This window comes from Nipponia nippon, unplaced genomic scaffold, assembly GCF_047370975.1.
Source record: "Nipponia nippon isolate SJK-2023a ecotype South Korea unplaced genomic scaffold, ASM4737097v1 scaffold_3, whole genome shotgun sequence".
NCBI classification, from domain to species: domain Eukaryota; kingdom Metazoa; phylum Chordata; class Aves; order Pelecaniformes; family Threskiornithidae; genus Nipponia; species Nipponia nippon.
In genome coordinates this window covers 125277812-125297301 of record NW_028262347.1, presented here as the reverse complement: position 1 = coordinate 125297301, position 19490 = coordinate 125277812, and the positions used below count along the sequence as shown (strand labels likewise).

The window sequence follows — 19490 nt, the reverse complement described above, 5'->3', positions numbered from 1 at the left end:
TTTTTTCACACCTTCTCCACTTTCAGCCTCAGACCTTCCCCCTCTGCTTTTGCGGCTCCTGAAAAGTGGTTTACTCATTCTTATGTTTTAAAAGAATGACATTTTTACCAGCCAGTTCTTTCCCACTGAACGTGAGTACAGAGTTGCTATCCTATTATCCATAAACCGGCACCTGAAGCTTCAAACTTTCTAGCTTTACTAGGCAGTATCTCAACAAAGATTTTTATGGTTTTTTTTAAATCTGTAATTTAAAGCAAGGGAAAATAGATCTGTGTTCAACTTAATACTGTAAATGCTTTTCTTATTTAAATAATCTTTATATATTGAAAAAGTCTTTGGCTAAATTGCATGCGAGAAAAATCTAGGATACGCTGCACACTGTAATTAGGGTAAGCAGCACAGCCATTAAAAACACTTCTTTTAAACGTAAGCATTCACGGGATGTTGAATTTGCCATCTTAGAAGTAAGTAAATTAACAGTCCCACAATCTTCAGAAAACTTGCGATTTGAGCATTCCAACCACAAAAAGGAAAAAAAAAAAGACTTTGCTGAGTTACAGCCAGAATGCATAAAATCTACTTTTCTGTCTTAATTTGCTGCAGATTTTTTTTTTTTTTTAAATAGTTTAGAATGTGCAAACCCAGTAAAACAAAGAGCTGTGTGCCACTGGCAGGAAGGTGAAAGAGCAATCGGGTAGCAATTAACAGGAGGATTTTCTCCCTGGGTTCTTTCTGAAGGGAGAGACCCACCACCACCCAGAGGGACGGGCGAGCGTGCAGCACGGGAGCCGAGGACGAGCCCGACCCCACAGAGGCGACATGAGAAAGTGAAGTTTCTTCAGCCCGCAACCGGTATTTGACGGTGTGCGTTGCCGTCCTGTGGCGGGGACTACGCCAGGCTCACGAGCCTACGCTGCTCTGGTTCGAGCCTCTGAAGGAGAAGGCTCCCAGGAAATCACAGGGTAATTATTGATTACAGGCCTGGGTACGGAGCGAAGTCATCTTGAAGGGAGAATGGAGGTATTACCAGCTTCTTTGAAGACTCTCTGCTCCCATTATGTATGAGGTGTTTTATCAATACCCCTTCTTGGACGAGTAACATACATAATGCACGGGAAATTTCAGCTACTAATCTGGCTTGCAGAGCTCACCTCTTCGGTCTCCATCCTCAGGTTGTTCTTTCCTCCTCCATCTTTTTGCACAGCTTTGGTTTGCAAGGCGCCGCCGCCAACGCCACTTGCAGAGCTGCAGAGCCCTCCTCCCTCGCGCTGACGCGCTAATTCACAGCCTATTTGAAGAAATAGGGTGATCGAGCTGGGCTGAGCTGAAAGGCACAGCTTTGCTTCAGGTCTACACCTCCGGTACAGGGACCCGACTGAGGAACTCCAGACTCAAGAATATAAAAGCGTGGTTTTGCAAAGCTAAAGGACTTCATCCGGTGAGGACGGCGGCACGGCATGGCATGGCACGCAAAGAGCAGAGCCCCAGGGCTGCTGCTCGTCACAGGGCAAAGGAAAACTCTTGTGTGTCTCCAATTTCCTCTGCCCTTGTTGCTCTAATGAGCCATCTGGTCTGCAAACACACAACCGTTCCTCGCTGCAGCGTCCAGCACTGCCATGCTTTCTGCAACCGCAACCGCTACCGTTATAAAGCACAAATAAAGAAAAGTCAGGAAATTCATGGCTGGCCAATTTAACATTGCCTTTTCCATTTCACAGACCCACAAATCAAGCAAATCATGCCTAGGCTTCAAAACAATAACAGGGTCAATTTTTCTTCTTCATATATAAAGGGGGCTAATGACTATGATACATTAAGACCAATTAATCACTTTTCATTATAAATGTTCAGTGATTTTTCTGAGGTGTAACACCTTGAAGTCATGCTGCAGAGAAGAAAAACAACTTTTTCCTTGCTCAATGAAATTCCACGTTGAGCACCAGCCATGACACAAATTGTTGAAAATTCCAGTTTTTCAATTACATTTAAAAAAAAAAACTGGCTGCATAGGCTAAACTGGACAGCCAGTGAGCTGACAACCCCTGGAGGTGCTGGGAAAGCAGCTTCAAGCTTCTCATGTCAGCTTCAAGCTGTGCTACAGCATCAGTGCTTCAAATTCAAACTTTACCACCGACGAGTTATAGGGAGGAATGGTTAATTCTGTATTTAGAGTGCTTTTAAATACTTTTCCCCCTTTTAATAGTAACTTAGAAAATGAAAGGCACTTTGGAAAACTCTAAAACACAGGATGAGCTGCTGGAACAGCAAATGCCAGAATTCAGCTTGCCTTTGCCTTGATAATGCGTGCGCACTTGGCAGCCAGACGAGGATAGCATAACGGAACGGTTATGATGATGTTTCCACCGTCAGCGCAGGGGTTGCTGGAAGGTGCTCGGTGTTGGAAGGGGGACTGGTGTCTTGCTTCCCTAAGAGCCCGGAAAAGTAAAGCAAAGAGCTACATGTGTTTCAGGCGGTCGCCAACTGCGCTGCTCCGTCCGTCCACGCAGCGGTGGAGGCCGCGCAGTCACCTCCAGCCCCAACGCGCCGGCGCAGGGATAACGCCGCGCCGGCTGCCGCCGCCAAGGAGAGACGGCTTTCTGCAACCCGCAAGAGCGAGCCTTTACTTTCTGAATTTGCAGATCTCTCTGCTTTTGTTATCTCAAAAGTTGCTTGTCACTATTTCTCTGTCGGTGAGGAACTGTGTCTTAATAGTTGGCACAAAAGTAGCTGCAGAAAATTGACCATGGATTGAGAAGTGCTTCATCCCGAAAGCACTTTACACGTTTTTGTTAAATAAGGAACCTCTTTAATGGGTTTGGCAGAAGCAAAACGCTTCCTATCCTCAGGTCATGCTAGCACAGAAAAAAATAAAATAAAATTTGCTATAAGCACTGATTAAAAAAGAAAATATCCAATAATCAGTCCTTACTGCAAAAGCGCTTGATGATGGAACTTGTTGCCTAATATCGAAGAACTTTAAGCAGTCATATTTACAGGGAAGGGGGGAAAAGAAGAGCCAAAGGTTTTGACGATTCCTTGGAAGAGCTGCTGATGGACAGACATGTAAGGAAACCAGTGTGATGAGAAAAAGCCTTCCCAGCTTTGGATCCTCATGCTCTCACTTATGTTTATTCTGCATTTTTAAGTGCCTGGAGAAATGAGCAGGCACTTTCAAATGTAAATGTGAAAAAGTAAATAAATACCAAATTCCTAATTTAGCATACTGCATTTCTGACTTACAGATAAATTGAAATGTAGAATGTAATCCATTATAATGCGGTTTTTACCTTACCTTTCTACTAAATAACTTTTAAAAATAGTTTCTTCAAATTTTTGACATGTATTTCCACATTCATTCTAATACTAACCTTTTCTATTTTATGAAAGTATTGCTAGGAGAAAGTAAGAGAAGAATAGAAATGCTATCACATCATTGTGATTTGTGCCAATTAATTCTTCGTTAGCATTTCCATTACGTACGTGCGGCTCCATAAAACACGCACACCTGCTGTCAGTCCAAGAACAAATAACTGAACTAAATTAAAAAAACCTGGACCTGCACATGTTGTAACGAGAAAACCGCACTCCGGTCCTCCCAGCACCAAACCTGAGATACAGAAGGTCAAACCCCGTTAGGACCACTGCTGCCCAGCACGTGGCCAGCTGGACCACCAGCCGCATCCTTCACAATGCCACGGGTGCTGCAGCGAGGGCTGGCAAGCGATGCTCACAGCCACCGGCCACGGCCCGTCCCAGCCCTGCAGGCACCTCTCAGCTGGGTTTTGCACTTGGACGCTGCTGGATCTTTCCTTCCCCTCCCCCAAAAAATTAGAGGGTGACGACTGCTTTCCCTCAAGGAGCTTCCTATTAACAAATATACTTATTTTTCCTCTTTTAAATCATCTTCAGTCTCTTCCAGCGTTGCCTGCACAGGACGGCTGCTGCTGAGGGAAGGACCAAAGTCCCCCACCAACTCTGACCGTAAGCCAAGGCAAGACCGCTCAGGGTGAAACCCCAAAACAACAGCTAAAACAACATCAGCAGCGCTTAGACAAAAGAATTTCACTAGCCAAGCTAAAAGGAATTCGGTAGCCAATTTAGGAAAATTAATAAAAGTAAAAGCATTACTTTAAATGCTTTATAATCTGGTGGATAATCTGGGAGGCAGAATTCCCCTGATGTTATTCAAGGATGGAAGGAACAACAGCAGTAACTATTTCCCATCCAGCTTTGCCCATTCGCGTTCACACCGACCCTAACGTTTTTAAAACGCAGGTCTTAATTTCATCCCAGTTAATAAAAAAGAGTCCTCAAATGATAATTCAATCACCTAGAAGACCATACTTCATGAGCATTTTGGCAATTTTGACATCGTCGTGTCATTAGTGCTTATTCTCCCACATGCTAATCGGATGGTTTCACTAAAGCTTCTAAATGAAATTTTTTCGCAGTTGATCAAAATGACGTTTGTATAAAAATTAGAGGGAGACGGTGCAATACACAACTTAGTTTAAAAAATACTCAGCACCCACCCAGTAATTTGACTATGAAAGATGTCGCACTGGGAATTTTCATAACGTCGCTGAAGAAGTACAGAAGCGCATCACGGAAACAAGGCACAGCGCGAAGCTCACACAACTTAAGGACTCCCACCTTCTGAAAGCAACAGCCCGGTTACCTGCAGAAGGCTCGGCACAACTGCATTTTGACTGTGTTCTCCTTGCAGCTGCCATCAGCTAATTAAGAATGAGAAAGTGTATCAGCAAGAAGAAACCCACTGTTTAGAGGAATTTGAATAAAACCAGTGATTAGCAGTAGAGACAGCTGAGTTCTTGCAGATACTTCTCGCAGAGGCGTGCCTGCCAAAACAGCCCTTCCTTTCCCCAGGTAGAACTGGCCGTTGTTTTACACAGGTACTGACGCATAGTCCCTACGCCTTGAAATAAAAACGCATGCACCCATATTTAAAAGGTGTCTATCGCCTTTTAACCACAAAAAAAAGAAGTACATCTATTTTAGAGTTTATACAAAAACCAGCGCTATCTTGCCTCGCGTAAGGTAGAAAATACTAGCCCCTTTCTGGTGCTCTATTATTACGGAATATCATACGGTTAAAAAATAGATCTATTAAACTGACGATTTTATTCGCTGGGAAATGATGACATTCATGGACAGACCAGAAAAGTCTGGAAAAAGCAGACTTCTGAGTTGTTTTGTTTTTTTTTTTTAAATAATGAGATCTATTTCATTTCAAGTGACTGACTGCTGCTATGAGGTCTCCAGGAACACAGCCAGTAAATGGAGAATGGTAAGGAGAAACTTTTCTCAGGTCTTGTTTTTATCTAAACACACGAGTACCATAACTAGTTTGTAACAATACTTGTTCTTTCTTTAAGAAAATCAAAATATTATCTATAACAATTTTGAGGAATAAAAACATAGCTACCTTACGCAACCTATCACCGACTGCTTCTATGGCCCATGTCTACTGACATGGGCATGTCTAAGCCTCAACCCCCCTGTTGCTGGCAAAAAGCTAGTTTAAGTGACTAACAACCTCACTGAAAAGCTCACTGCCCTTCAGATGTGTTCATCCTCAAACCCTTCAGGCAGCAACTGTCGGGAGCTGAACCGCATCATTTCTATTGCCATTAACCAAGAATTAGGGAGATGGGAGCCAGCACCACCCTGGCCGATGGGAGCAGGGAGGGGACGGACGCCCACGGCACCGCGGCACAGACCTCGCCGGAGCAGCGGGTGGTGGAAGGCCGGTATGGGAAGGCTGGCCGTCCTCGCTGGCTCGCAGAAGTAGGCGTGCAGCCAGGCCGTGCACTGCTTCAGCGGCTCCGTCATCTCCTCCGCACCTTCGCACACCTCGCAAGTGGCCGAGGACTCTGCCCTGCTGCGAGAGAGAATTGTAAAATTATAATGATAAAAATTATCAAAATGAATATTCATACTCCCTACATTAGCAGAAAAATATATCATCTCAAAAGCATTCAGTCTGGAGTCAGACTCCATCTTTTTTCTTCTCTGATAAAGGTGAAAAGATTCATAACAGCAATAACAAAAATGCATCCTCGTCACCTCCAGAAATACAACGATGACACAAGGTTGCTTACACCTGTAAAAAAATTCATAAAAACTTGGTGAGAGGAAAATGCCGAGCATAAGTGGGAAACGTCAGGAAGCAAGAAAGCCACCCAAGTCCGTGGTAGACGCGGCATCCTTGCGCCTCCAGGGCGGACGGAGGTGAGGCTCCTCCTCCACGTCCCCCAGGGGTGCAGTCCTGTCTCCCCGGGGACCTTCCCCAGGGAAAGAAGGAAAAGAAACAGCTTTCTGCCGAACCCGCGCCTTCCTCTGCCCCGTTTCCTTCCAGCGACGGTGGCAGGTTTCTGCTTTCCTCCACTTATTGAATTGGAAGGAAGCAATTGAGAATTCATTTGATTTTCAATGGCAGCTCGTGCTCGCAGGATCCTGAAGAGCAAAGCAAGCAAACAGAAAGCACCTGCAAACAAAAACGGACTTCTTCCCTTACTACTTTTTTCTTCTTCTCCTCTGGAAGAGCAACGTGTGTATGAGAGCAATGAAAATGCGAACGCTGGATTTGCAAACAGCCAGCCGTGTTTCCCAACCCGGACGCTTTCAGTTAGGCAAAGCAGCGCTGGTGTTCTCCTGGTGCTTTACGAGATCGCGGTGGGTGTCTCTCAAAATGGCAGAGACCGGTTTCAGGGCACCGCTAACCAAACAGAGCCCATCAGCAATGCACCCGAGAGAAATGATGGGAAGATCGATAAGGAGACAACATCAAGGGTGACTGCCAAAACAGCAAGCCCTGCCAGCAGTCTTCTCGTATCCAGAATCTTAACCACCACTGATGAGCCATCCTACCGTTTCCTGATTACTGCAGCTTTCCCCCCCGCCAGCTGGAAATACAGCCAGACCCCAGAACAAGGAGCTCCTCACCAGCGTGCTGCTAAAACTCAACAGCGTCGTCTTCTGGGGAGGGGCTGGATGTGTCACAAAGCAGGAGAAAGGGGAGAGAATTGCAGAAATACCAAACTACACGAGAACCTAAGAAAACAGAAAAAAGAGAAAACCAGAGCAATTCTGCCGCCCCGGTACGGGGAAAGAGCAAACCAACCCAAACTCCCCAGTACGCTCGAGTGTGCTGCAAGTGAGTGAAAATGTTTTGTTAGTGCCCTCCTGGCAGAAAGCTGAAGAAAACGAAACGTGCGATGTACCCGTAATGGCCTAAAAGACACCAGGTCTGCTTTCGCCACAAGGCACCTTTGCAAAAAGACCGAATGCCTTTGCACGCCCGACCCGCACCAGCTCGTGGAGCCGAACGTGACGGGACGTCGGTGTAAGCAGGCAGCAGCCCGGCTCTGCCTCCGGACAGATAAACGATGTGCAGCGGGAGCTGGCTCAGGGTTGCTCTCAGAAGCGAAGCCCTCACTCGCCTGGTGCATGATCAAACGGCCCTGCCATCTCCCCCAGCCCCAATTCATTTTCTGATTAATTGTTAACCACTGAAGGCCACATAATTACTGATTAGAACGTGGCAGAGAAGAAGAGGGACACAGAGGCGGACAATTAAGATACTCCAGTCGCACAAGAATATGAGTTGATGGCTTGGAGCAGAGGCAAAACAAAAATGAAGAATCAGCTTTGGATCCACTTTGTTAGAAATTAAGTGCAATTTATTTCTCTCTTTCCATTTATTTACCAAATTAATGCTTTTGATTTTTCTTTTTTGTGTGCATGTGTGGGAAGTAGTATTGATTTGCTTCATAAGACTGGTATCTACTTTATGTTATTTTGCTTTTTAATAATCTCTTTGCTAAAAAAGGCATGAGAACCTGTGCATAAACTTTTTTACACGAATATCTAATGCCACGGACCTCAAACCAAGCTCTCGACACCACGGATAATCCGTTATTCTGCACATGTACAGCACTCAGCAGAATATGGCTCGGTTTTACTGTGGATTGTTAGAGCTACAACAATATAATAACTACAGAATATAATATCGCCTTTGAAATCTCGAGAAGTTGGTAGACTTTTCTGCTCCATTTATCCAGAAGAGCATAGAAAGCACTCAAAACTACAGTAACCTTATGTTTTTCACATCATCTTGTTTCACATTCTCGGGAGTCTGGAAATGATTTGGATGTAATATCATCATAAAACCGAAAGACTTTGTCTCCTCGCTGCTCTGCAAGCCAGCAGCCCCCAGCCGCTGGGCTCCCGGCTCTGCCTCCGACCGCCCCAGCCTGACGCTGGCAGATAGGCACCGCAATTCCCTCCGGCTCCAGAAAGGCCCCAGACCACCACCGTTCTCCCCCAGACCGGGCGGGAAGCGGCGCGCCAGCATCGGCGAGGTGCAGCACTACCGAGGCTGGTGCATGGGCTGCTCAGGGCTTTGCCCGCAGCCTCAAGGGAACCGTCAGGCCACGAGCTCCGTATTTAAGGTAAGGAGCAAGTAAAGGTCCATCAGCCTCTTCAAGAAGACACGAATTACAGCAGCTGCTTTGCCTATCTGGGTAGCTGGGAGGGCTGCAGAAACCTGCTGCATACCGTAGCAAGGCTTAGTAGCCATCCCAATGCACGGATACGTTCCCCCTGCCATCACATACACATTCCTCCCTTACACCAGGTCTTCCCTGGCAGGACTGTTTGGATATAAGTCTTAGGTTTTAATTTTTTTTAATTATGGCTTTTAAGAGCAGTGCCTTGTCACTGCTGTCTCTAGATGGTTTTGGTGAGACCATTCTCCCGCCGCTTCAACACCAAACGCTTTCACAAGGCGTGCCACCTCCGTGGCCACCTCGGTCAAGAAAGCAAAAGCTTTGCAAGACGAAAATGCCTTGCTTTCTAAGAACGCATTGACTTCTTTTCCCACAGGATACAAAGTCGATTTGCCAACATATATGCTGAGAGCTTCAAATTGGCAGAAAGTTAAAAAAAAAATCTTCATATTAATTGTGCTTGGCTAGAAATGCTAACAACTATTCCCGGGAATTTGACAGCATTAATAAAGAAAAAGAACGAACATAACTTATGCATGGGTGTCTTCTGCTGGCCCTCCTCCCCTCTCTTCCCTCCTCCCCTTTCTCTTTCCAAAGTTGCATAGCAGCACCCCTCCTACACACTACCTCAGCATTAAAAATTCAACTTAAAGCACCAGCTGCCTTTTAAAGGATTTTCTCAGGCTTCAAAGCCACGCTTTGGTCCAACTAAACCATACGTACATTTCAGAAAGCAAGGCAAAAGTATCCTCAAAACATTCATGAGCAGAAAAGGAGAGCAGCTGAGTTACATCACGGGAACCTTCCCCCTCGTGTGAAAGTCCTCTGCTCCATGTTAGGCTTCTTGGAAGGTTTCTGAACACCCTGCTCCATGTATTGATCTTTGACAGGAAAAAAGTCAGTTATATACCATCAGAGAGAAATATCCATCTAAGAGTCATATTAACTCCTTGTGCCTAATCTTTAGCAATGAACGAGAAAAATGGGACCCTCTTTTTTTAATGTCCTGCCCTTGGTGATCTCCAGAGGAAGGGACTTGCTCCAGGCTGTCGAGCCACCGGCGGTGCAGAGCCAGCAGCACACAAGGTGATGGCCAAGTGCCATTGGTGCTTTACCTAGGGAAAGCTTATGTCTTAAACCTGTGATTCAACAAGATGCAATTTTTACTTTTATACAGGAGAACAAAATAAGCACGTTCATCTAAAAATGCAAGAAACTAAACAGAAGGTGTAAGGAATCCAACTGCTTAACTTTTGCCCTGGAGAATTTAATTATCTTTCCTTAAAAAGTACCAATACCTTTTTTCTGCAATGTGACTAGAATAACGAGAAATATTTATTTAAACTGCAGTAGTCTTATTCAAATCACTTACACTTTTATCGGAGACTGTCATTGCACTTGTTTTCATCAATGAATTGTGTTGGGTGCTGCCTGGCATCTCAAAAAATTCAAAGTGGAGGTTTTTGTATTTTCACCTGGTCAACAAGTAATCATCACTGTAGGGTTTTTAGGTTGATTTTTTTTTTTTAACTGAGGCTTTTTTGTTTGCATTCGTGTGCCAGCCTTTAGCATGCGTGCAGTAAGTTAGATGTCTGTCTGAACTTTGTGGCGATGTTAAATGGACATTCAGCTGCAAGTGACTGACTCACCTACATGGATTTACAATGTGATGCTTAATTAAACCTACATACTCCTCAAACAGAAGAAAAACATGCTTGTTTTAAGCTATAAAAAGCAGACATCTAAAAATATATATCTTTTTTTTTTTTTTAAGTTGGATGTCTCTCAAAAGGAGCCTTTTTTCAGGCCAGGGAACGCCTGCTGCTGCTTCAGATCTCCAGCCTGTGCATTCAGCTCTTGGCGGCGAAGTCCAAGAGAGACGGAAGGTCAGTCCCAGCACGGGAACCCACCACAGCCCAGGTGCAGACCTACTGCCCCAGCTTACACAGGCGACAGCTAAGCCATACCGTTCTTAACTGCAATCCTACAGATGTATTTCCATTACAGCTCTTTTTTAAGACTGAACAAACTAAGGAAGCCACTGGGCCCTTGCTTCCACGCAGCTGAGAGGTGTCTTCTGAGGCTCCATCCCAGCTGTGTCTCTGCTGTGACTTCTTATGTTTGCACGGGATGAAATGAAGGAAAAAATGGTTTTAGCAGAGGGGGAGAAAAGCAGAAACACCACCTGTTTCGGTTTAACAGGCTCCTTCCAAACCACTTGCCAAGAACTAGAAGTTTCTAACGTGCTTCCAAAATAAACATGTAAGCAGCAGATTGGCTGCAGTATCATCCTAAATGGCTCAACCATTATGAAAACCAGAGAAATGCTGCGAGAAGCCTCAGTAGGTAGCCATGTTCTAAACTGGTATGATTTTAATTATTTATTTTATTTCTGAGCTACTTTTTTGCCTCAGTCAGTCCTTAATAAACCTTAATGGAAACACTACAAGATGGACCTTGAGTTGTGTAGATTTAAAATGAAGAGAATATATCACAACAGCTCTGCTGGCAACTTCTTAAGGGTAAAGCTAAGAGCTGGCAGCTTCCTTAGCATAAATATTATGAGAATGCGGTATCGGCTCCCACAACATATATAAATATTTATTTGTATATTTATAAAATATTTGTATATAGTAAATATAAATGATCGGTTGAACATTACATCCAATGCTTGCTTCCACTGTCCGTAGCCGCACACCCCTGAATGTTTTACCCCCGGATAACCACCTCCCCCTCTGGTGGTTTGCCTAAGAGGTTTACAGACTGCTACAGATGCTGAGCTAATGAAGAGTCCCTTTTATTTCAGCTTCTTTAAGATACAAAACAAAGCAGCTCCCCATCTAGCACAAAAAAAAAGGCAACTCCTCCTAGACTGCAGTCAGCTAAGGGCTGCTGGTATAGATGGGGAGATTCAGATAATTCATTATTACATTACTATAATAACTACAAAAGTTCTACTCAGATAACAGCAGGCATAAAGACCTAAAAGAAAAAAAAAATAGAAAAAGAAGATACGGGATGTATGTTTTTACAAACAACTTCCCAATCTCTTCTCATGGAAATCAGGGTCTTCGCCAGGCTGTTACCAGCTGGGTTGTGTGTTGACACCATGGTACACATGGCACTGAAGATCACTGGGTTTGCAATATCCTATTATCTTCAGGTATGTAGAAAATAAATAGATTTGGACACTCAACCACATGCCATTCTATGTTTTTTAAGAGCATCCGTAATTTTTTCTACTGTGTTCTCTGAACAAAAACCATAAGCACTTTTGTTCATTAACAACCGATTGTATATTAAAATATAAATAAATTGGTCCTAATCAAGAGGCTTTTGGATCCTGTTACAACCAGAATGCTGTAAAAGCAATCATCAGCTGTATTCTTCACGATGCAGATGGCACAAAATCTCACCAAACCCTTTTCTTAGCCTGCCGTCATCCAAATCAACATCAAAATTCCATCTCATCGAGTCTCACATGGACAGACAAGGAAAGAAATGTGCAGAGGAGGAAAACCAAGCAGGAAACCCAATGCCTGCAGAAGGTGTGACGGAGAGAGACGGGGGCAGGCAAGAAAGAGCAGAAGGCAACGACCCGTCTCCGAAAGAGAGCCCCGACTTCCCCGCGCTGCTCCGGAGGCTCCCCCGTGCCTACGGCTTCACGATTTACAACCAGGAAAAAGAGACAGAACTACCTGGCAGACACAGACACTAAATTTTAATTAAGCCTCTAATCGAAAACATTTCAGTTTGTCCCTGGAAATCTGCAAGCACATTTATAGGGTAGCACGATGCTCAGCGTCTCCAGTTTGAAGAGCACCTCTAGGCTGGGTTAAGTAGGAAGAATTACTGTCAGTGGGACACATCCATGTTTTTTCTCCTCTCTATTTTGCTGCTTCTTTGGCCATTCAATTTCTTACAAGTCTGTGCCTTAAACAGGTCCAAAAATTATCAAAATTACCCTATGTCCAGTAAGGATGTAAAAGGCTCTGTAGGAATGCATTAATGGAGGAAAGGGGGACAGAATGAAACAGCGCAGAAAAAAACTCTGCAAGTATCTTGTATTAAAAGGTGCTTTTTTCCCCCCTCAAAATTCCCCTAAAACAACACAAAACAAAAAAAAAAAGGTGTGGGGGGGTGGCAGGGGGAGATTATAGAAACCTTCCCAAAACAGGGAGCCCATCAGAGGGACCGGGACTCTTGGACCCAAGGTTGCGCCACGTCAGGGAGACCCAAACTTGGCGGCCGTCCCGACGGGTAATTGAAGCCCAACCTAAGCAAGTGTTTGGTGACTGTCTGTAAAGAGCTCCATGTGGCTGTCATGCTAATCCTCTTGTTAAGGGAGAAAGACCAGAGGCCCGTTGCTGCAGCAGGCTTCAACTATAACGAATGGGCTCTGACATGACCCGGCAGCCCTGCTCGGCGGCCGGAGCGCGTGATGCAATCTGACATGGCTCTCTTGGAGACTGCAGACCTACTTAACGTCAAACAAGAGGGGGAATGTGGGTGGACTTCTCAATGGCTTTTTACCCTCATGCCAGGGATAAAAAAGAAAAGTAAATTAAAAAAAAAAAGGGGGGGTTTTGACATCAGACTTATGGAAAACAATCTTACAGAAGGAATCTGCCTATGGGTGGAGAGGAAAACATTTTTGGGAATATTGCCCAATTGGAGTAGAATTCTCTCATCACCTTCGGGGAGACTTTAGGATGTAGCCATGATCCCTCTGAGTCACCTGAGGAACAAAACAGTCCTCGGAGCATCAGACAGGAGCAGAGAGTCTCCATGCGATTGAGACCAGTGAGAAGAAAGGGTCCTTGGGTCATTTTCCCCACGAGATGCCATGCTGCAGCCCAAGGACCGGACAAGCCCTTGAGCACGCGCCCCTCCTCCCGGTGCCGGCTACTCGGGATATTGCCTCCGGACAGGCTCCTGCACCGACCAAAGCTACCCGTGGTTCGGGATGTCTCCTAGCAGTGAGCATCCGTGATTAAACTATTTCCTAGGCATTGGTCAGCTGGGACACACCAGGTGGATCAAGCATCTCCACGGCTTAGGGTCATTAATATAGTTAATTGTGAAGGGCTCCTAAATCAGAGTAAATTTTTACATTTGCAGGAAAACTCACTGCTGATTCTCTAGCATCCGAATGGTAACTCTTGCCATGAAATAGGTATGAGGTGCAAACATAATTTAAAAGGTTATGGACTGTCTTTTTTTTTTTTTTTTAAATGGCATTTTCTTATTTTATCAGCAAGCGATTGAAGACAACTCTCCCCACAACGCTCGTGTATGTGAAGTCAACAGAAGTCAGGCCTGTATAAAAAGTTGCACTGAAAAGTAAAGGCTGACTGTCTCTTTCTTATACCTATACCTGCCTGTGCCTGTCTTACCAAATCATTTTTTTCTTAGAGAAATAGCTGGCGTGTTAGTTTTCAAATGGAAGAATCAGTAATGATTAGAACACAAAAATTAACATTAAAATGAGACTCAGTCATGCAGCATTATTCTTTACATAATAAATGTAGAGTTAGCTGACATTTTTACTGAAGCCTTCATTGTGAAATTAAACAAAAATGTATTTTATCAACACCTAAATGTCATTTAAATAGTCTTTCTTTGATAGATGAAGGCTAAAGCCACCCCAAAACTGCAGATGAATTATCTGGTCTCTAATGATTCCAAAACGATTACAGGATGCAGAGCAATCTCGTTAAATTTTATTCAAAAGCTTACTACACTTGTGTTTTCTCTTATTTTTCTATCAATGAAACCCATGAGGTTTAAGAACAATTCATTATGTATGAGACCCAACTTACAGTGCTTGACTGTTGATTAATAGGAAAGTTTGCTGTATGTACATTTGCAACATTAGATGCATACAATATGCTAACTTATTCTTTCACCGAAGCTAATTATTTACAAAAATGACTACTTGAGACTACAATTTATTAAATGCATGCATCCAGTCTCAATTTGGCCCCAAAAGACAGTCTGGAATGAAGATCTTTTACTTGATGTGACAACTTCTAGAAACAGTGTTATTAATATTGTAAATGTGGCAAATAAAGAGTTCAAATAGCCGTATGCCTGTGTTGCGTTTTTTCCCCACAACTGACTCAATGAACAAAGCAGCATTTTAGGTTTAAAATTCATGGAGAAGCACATCCTTACATAGTTTAATTTAGCTTCTTATAAATGAAGTGTCTGTAGGATAGTAGTAAGAGATTAAAAAAAAAATGACGAGAGCTGCAATAAGCAGCAATAACACCCCAATTCGTGTTGAACGACCCCACCGCAGTTCCTTTTAAGAAGAAATCGATGCATTTATAGAAGAGTACAAGAACTCAGAATCGAGTAAGACTTACTCCTTGTCATACAACCTTTGCAGTATTTCCTCCATTCTGCTTTTATCTGTTATTGAGGATATAAATTCTTATGGATCTGACGGGTCAGAAATTCTGCATTAAAACGGTGCCTCTCTTTCACCCTGAAAAAGAAGTATCTGCACAAAAATTGGGGTATCAAATACAAATTCCAAATAAATAGATGCACCTATTGAGTAAAATACACAGGTATGCAAATGGCCTAGTCTTTTTCCCGGCTCTTGCAATTAATGACATTAAATTCCGGTACCGAACCGAGGTTGCCCAAGAGAGCAGTACACGCAGCCCACCGCTGCTGCCAGCCACGATGCCTGCAAAGCCGCTGCCTGCTTCTTCTGTGCACTAGTGCATACCAGCAAACACTTTAAAGAAGGGAGTGAGACTCCTGTCTTCACATGCCAAGATAAGGAAAATCAATGTCAATGCCCAAAAGACTCAAGTGATAGCACTGAAGGTCATTAAATGCTACTCACTGCCCTGTACCATTAAAGTTTTGATTGGAATCCTATATAGAGAGACACAGATTTCAAACAAGATCTTGCCCTGGGATACGGTACCGTGAGACCACGGAGGAAGCACAGCAATCAGCGAGCGGCGGATTTTCCTAGGAACACAAGAAACACGTTCCAGGAAAACAATGCTATGCGTGTGTGGTCTTGGCTTGTTTTTCCTGAACATATTTATTGTGTTTTCAGAGATGTGTATCTCATTACGGACAAAGATCTCTGTTAAAACAACGGTAAGGTGCAAGGACAACCGCTAAGAAGTGATGGCTCTTCATCCACCTCAATCTTCTGCTCTGCGTCCCAATGCCCCAAGTCCTGCTTGGTTGTCCCACTCCATGCCAACCTTCTTCCCTCTCCTTACATTGCCCAGTTTCAATGTTCTGCCCTTTTTCTACCCTGGCCACCACCCATCCTCCTGCTCATCCTCCTTAACTCACCTTGTTTGGACCATCTCGGTACTACTCGTTGTCTGAGCTTACTGCTCTGCAGTGGGTTTCATGGTCCACCTCTGTGCTGGTCGCCAGTTGAAGTACTGCTTTCTTCGCGCCTCCCAACCACGTATTTTCCAGACTAGTTCTTGTTCTCTCCAGATTTCATCCTGCACGTTTGTACCTCGTTTGTGCTAGCAGAAGTCATTCAGGCAGGTCAAGAAAACTACAGTTAGTTCTGGTGCTCACCAGCACCGTGAGGTTGTATCGTCTGTGCTCAGCCCCAGGAACAGCCCAGAGACCTCCCTCCCCAGAGAGACCCATTCCTCCTCTATGAATGAAACTTTCCAAAGGCCTACAGCTGGGCCGTATTTGGAGAACAAAAATATTCCTAGTATCAGAATATTCATAAATATTTCTGTTTCAAATCAGTGGGTTTGGCAGCAGAATGACTGGAAGATTTGTCTAAAAAAGAAAAAAACCAATTTCTGTGTATCTTCTCATTGGAAAGGACCACCCTGTTCTAGATCGAGAGTGGGGAAAATCAAGCACACGCCCAAAGACTCTCAACCAGCAACAATTAAGCAGATGCTTCACATGAAATGCTTCAAAGCAAAAATGCAGCCAAGTTACAAGCAGCAGCACACTCTCACCCAAGATGTTAGGCAACATTAAGCGTACGTGATATCATCAGTTCTATCTATAATTAGGTTAAAAGAAAGTCAGTTAATTTTAGCACTTACAAGAAATTGTTACAAAACATTTTTTCTTATATAAAAGAATTCTCCCATCAGACTTTCGAGGTCGGTTTTATCACAGGCAATTAACTGTGTTAGGGCTGGCTGCAGGGGACCCTTAAACCGCACACCAGATTCCCTTCGCTTCTCCACTTAGCTCCCCTGTTTTAGGGTGTTCACCACAGCTCTCCCCACTATTTCCCAGCTCTGTGCAACTGCCACGTAGCATCACCTCGTACACAAACCCCACCACCTCTATTCAGAAGCTTGCCTCATAGTATTAACCCAGTTGCTAAATGGTATCTGAAGTAAAATTTACATTTTTTCTACATATCTAAGATAGATATAATCCCAATTATGCATGGATTTAAAAAAAAACCCCAAAACCTAAGGCAGTTAAAATACACATTACAACCCTTATACTGCAAGACCCGGGTCTCTGATCTCCACTGGTGCATGGGGAAACTGAAGGACAAAAACTTAAGGCTGAATTATTGGAACTGGGCTCTGACTTTGGATGTCCACCTTGACGTGCGTTAGTGCATGAATTCCAGATGAAAGTGAGCACCAAGAATTATAATCAACAGCACCTGCAGATACTCCAGCCTATTAAAATGAATTAAGATACAGATAAATCAGGAACCTCTTCAGAATTCAACTCATCAGGATATTTTTCAAACCAACTTCCCAGACGGGCTGTAATACAGTCTCTGCCCTCTGAGCATCTCCTGTTAGGACCAACCGTAGGCTCATCTGATGCCTGACACGCAGGATCTCCCATCGGACACGGGGATGCGTGGGCAGAGATCGGCGTATGACCTGACGTGCACGCTCATGCCACAACCAGAGATGCACTGCCCATCTGCTGCTTGAAAGAATTATGAAAATACTTTCATGACATGAATGAGGCCCTTCTGATGCACCAAAGCAGCTGTATGGAGAAGGATGGCAGGAAAGGCACCAGACAGAGCCCCTGAGGCCAGTCTGACCCTCCCCATGTTACTGGGAAGCTTCTAACATCAGTGCAAAGAAATGGTATTCATTTGTTTTTTTTAAACCAGGTATGAACGCTCAGAAACCACAGAAACACTGGCATCAGATGAAACCATCATGAAACTTGTCAAGATCTGAGTTCCTAGCAGGCATTCATCATCCAAAGCTTCATGTCAACATAGGCTGAGAACAGGACGCTCAGAAAACACTGCTAATACATGCCAATTAAAACAGCAGAGTTAATAAATATACTCTCTCTCTCTCCCCAAAGCTTTTCTACAAGGCTTTGAGATTGTCTCCCACATGCATTGGCAGGATCTTTCCTAAAATGGCATTTCCCAATGAAGAATTGGCTTTACTTCTTACCAATTAGGCCTCAAATCCAGACATACAACCCTACAACCCAAGGCAAAAAGGAGGGTGGTGAAACGCTGGAAGGGGTTGCCCAGAGAGGTGGGAGATGCCCCATCCTTGGAAACATTCAAGGCCAGGTTGGACGGGGCTCTGAGCAACCTGATCTGGTTGAAGATGTTGCCGTCCATGGCAGGGGGTTGGACTGGATGGCCTTTAAAGGTCCCTTCCATCCCAAAGCGTTCTATGATATGATGATTCTATTTTTGTTCATTTTAAGCAACATTTGTCAGCACTCCTTGTTTACGGTTTGCAACACACTACAGTGCCGTGGATCACCTCTTCAGAGGTTTTGTGGAATTGCACCCCATTGTACGCACAGGACGGGCACTTTCGCACGTGCGCACAGGCAGAGGAGAGACACGAGGCGTCTCAGTAGAGTCCCCGAGGTGGCCCCACAGGCACACCATGGGAAGCCCTCGCAAAGCTACAGGCTGGGGGAGGCGTGGCTGGAGAGCTGTCTGGCGGAAAAGGACCTGGGGGTGTTGGTTGACAGCCGCCTGAACATGAGCCACCAGTGTGCCCAGGTGGCCAAGAGGGCCAACGGCATCCTGGCCTGTATCAAGAATAGTGTAGCCAGCAGGACCAGGGAGGTGATGGTGCCCCTGTACTCGGCACTGTTGAGGCCACACCTCGAGTACTGTGTTCAGTTTTGGGCCCCTCACTACAAGAAGGACATCGAGGTGCTGGAGCGTGGCCAGAGCAGGGCAACGAAGCTGGTGAAGGGTCTGGAGCACAAGTCTTATGAGGAGCGGCTGGGGAAGCTGGGGTTGTTTAGCCTGGAGAAGAGGAGGCTGAGGGGAAGACCTTATTGCTCTCTACAACTACCTGAAAGGAGGCTGTAGCGAGGTGGGGTCGGTCTCTTCTCCCTAGTAACGAGTGATAGAATGAGACGAAACGGCCTCAAGCTGCGCCAGGGGAGGTTTAGGTTAGACAGTAGGAAAAATTTCTTCACCGAGAGGGTGGTCAAGCATTGGCACAGGCTGCCCAGGGAGGTGGTTGAGTCTCCATCCCTGGAGGTAAAGAACGGATAGATATGGTGCTTGAAGACATGGTATAGATGGACTTAGCAGTGATAAGTTAAAGGTTGGACTTGATGATCTTAAGGGTCTTTTCCAACCTTGACGATTCTATGATTCTATGAAGGCAGCAGGTGCCTTCGGGAGCCGTACGGGGCTTCCCGGGACCGCCGTCCCCCTGGCCGGGAGTACCTCCCCGGCCGCTCGCCGGCCGCCTCTGCCGCAGATGCTCCCTGCATCTTCCGAATCGAGGAGGAAAGCTTTTCTTCTCCCAGGTAACCAAGCAGAACCCAATCACAGGATTGGAAAAACAGTAGGGCACATCAATAAAACCAATAAAATTACTGTTTCAAAAAACTGCTGTTATAATTAACTGAAATAAGAGTCTATAAACTGTTACCTCAAAAGAAGCTTGTTAAAGACTGAATATAGGAACTGTAATTTAAACTCTCTCTCCCCTTCATGGATCACCTCAG

The 19490-nt window shown here is 44.7% G+C and overlaps 1 protein-coding gene across 6 annotated transcripts in view; it reads right to left on the bottom strand.

The window, feature by feature from the left end:
* Positions 1–19490, bottom strand: part of MGMT (O-6-methylguanine-DNA methyltransferase) — a 170753-nt gene that overhangs the window by 29773 nt on the left and 121490 nt on the right. For 5 of the 6 annotated variants that reach the window (XR_015706491.1, XR_015706492.1, XM_087765740.1 and 2 more), the window contains exon 4: positions 5742–5902. Coding sequence is in view for 4 of the 6 variants with exons in the window: in XM_087765740.1 (XP_087621866.1) it covers positions 5742–5902 (161 nt within the window). In the remaining 2 variants the exon portion in view is untranslated. The remainder of the gene's footprint in view (positions 1–5741; positions 5903–19490) is intronic. The other variant, XM_087765741.1, reaches the window with a different exon arrangement.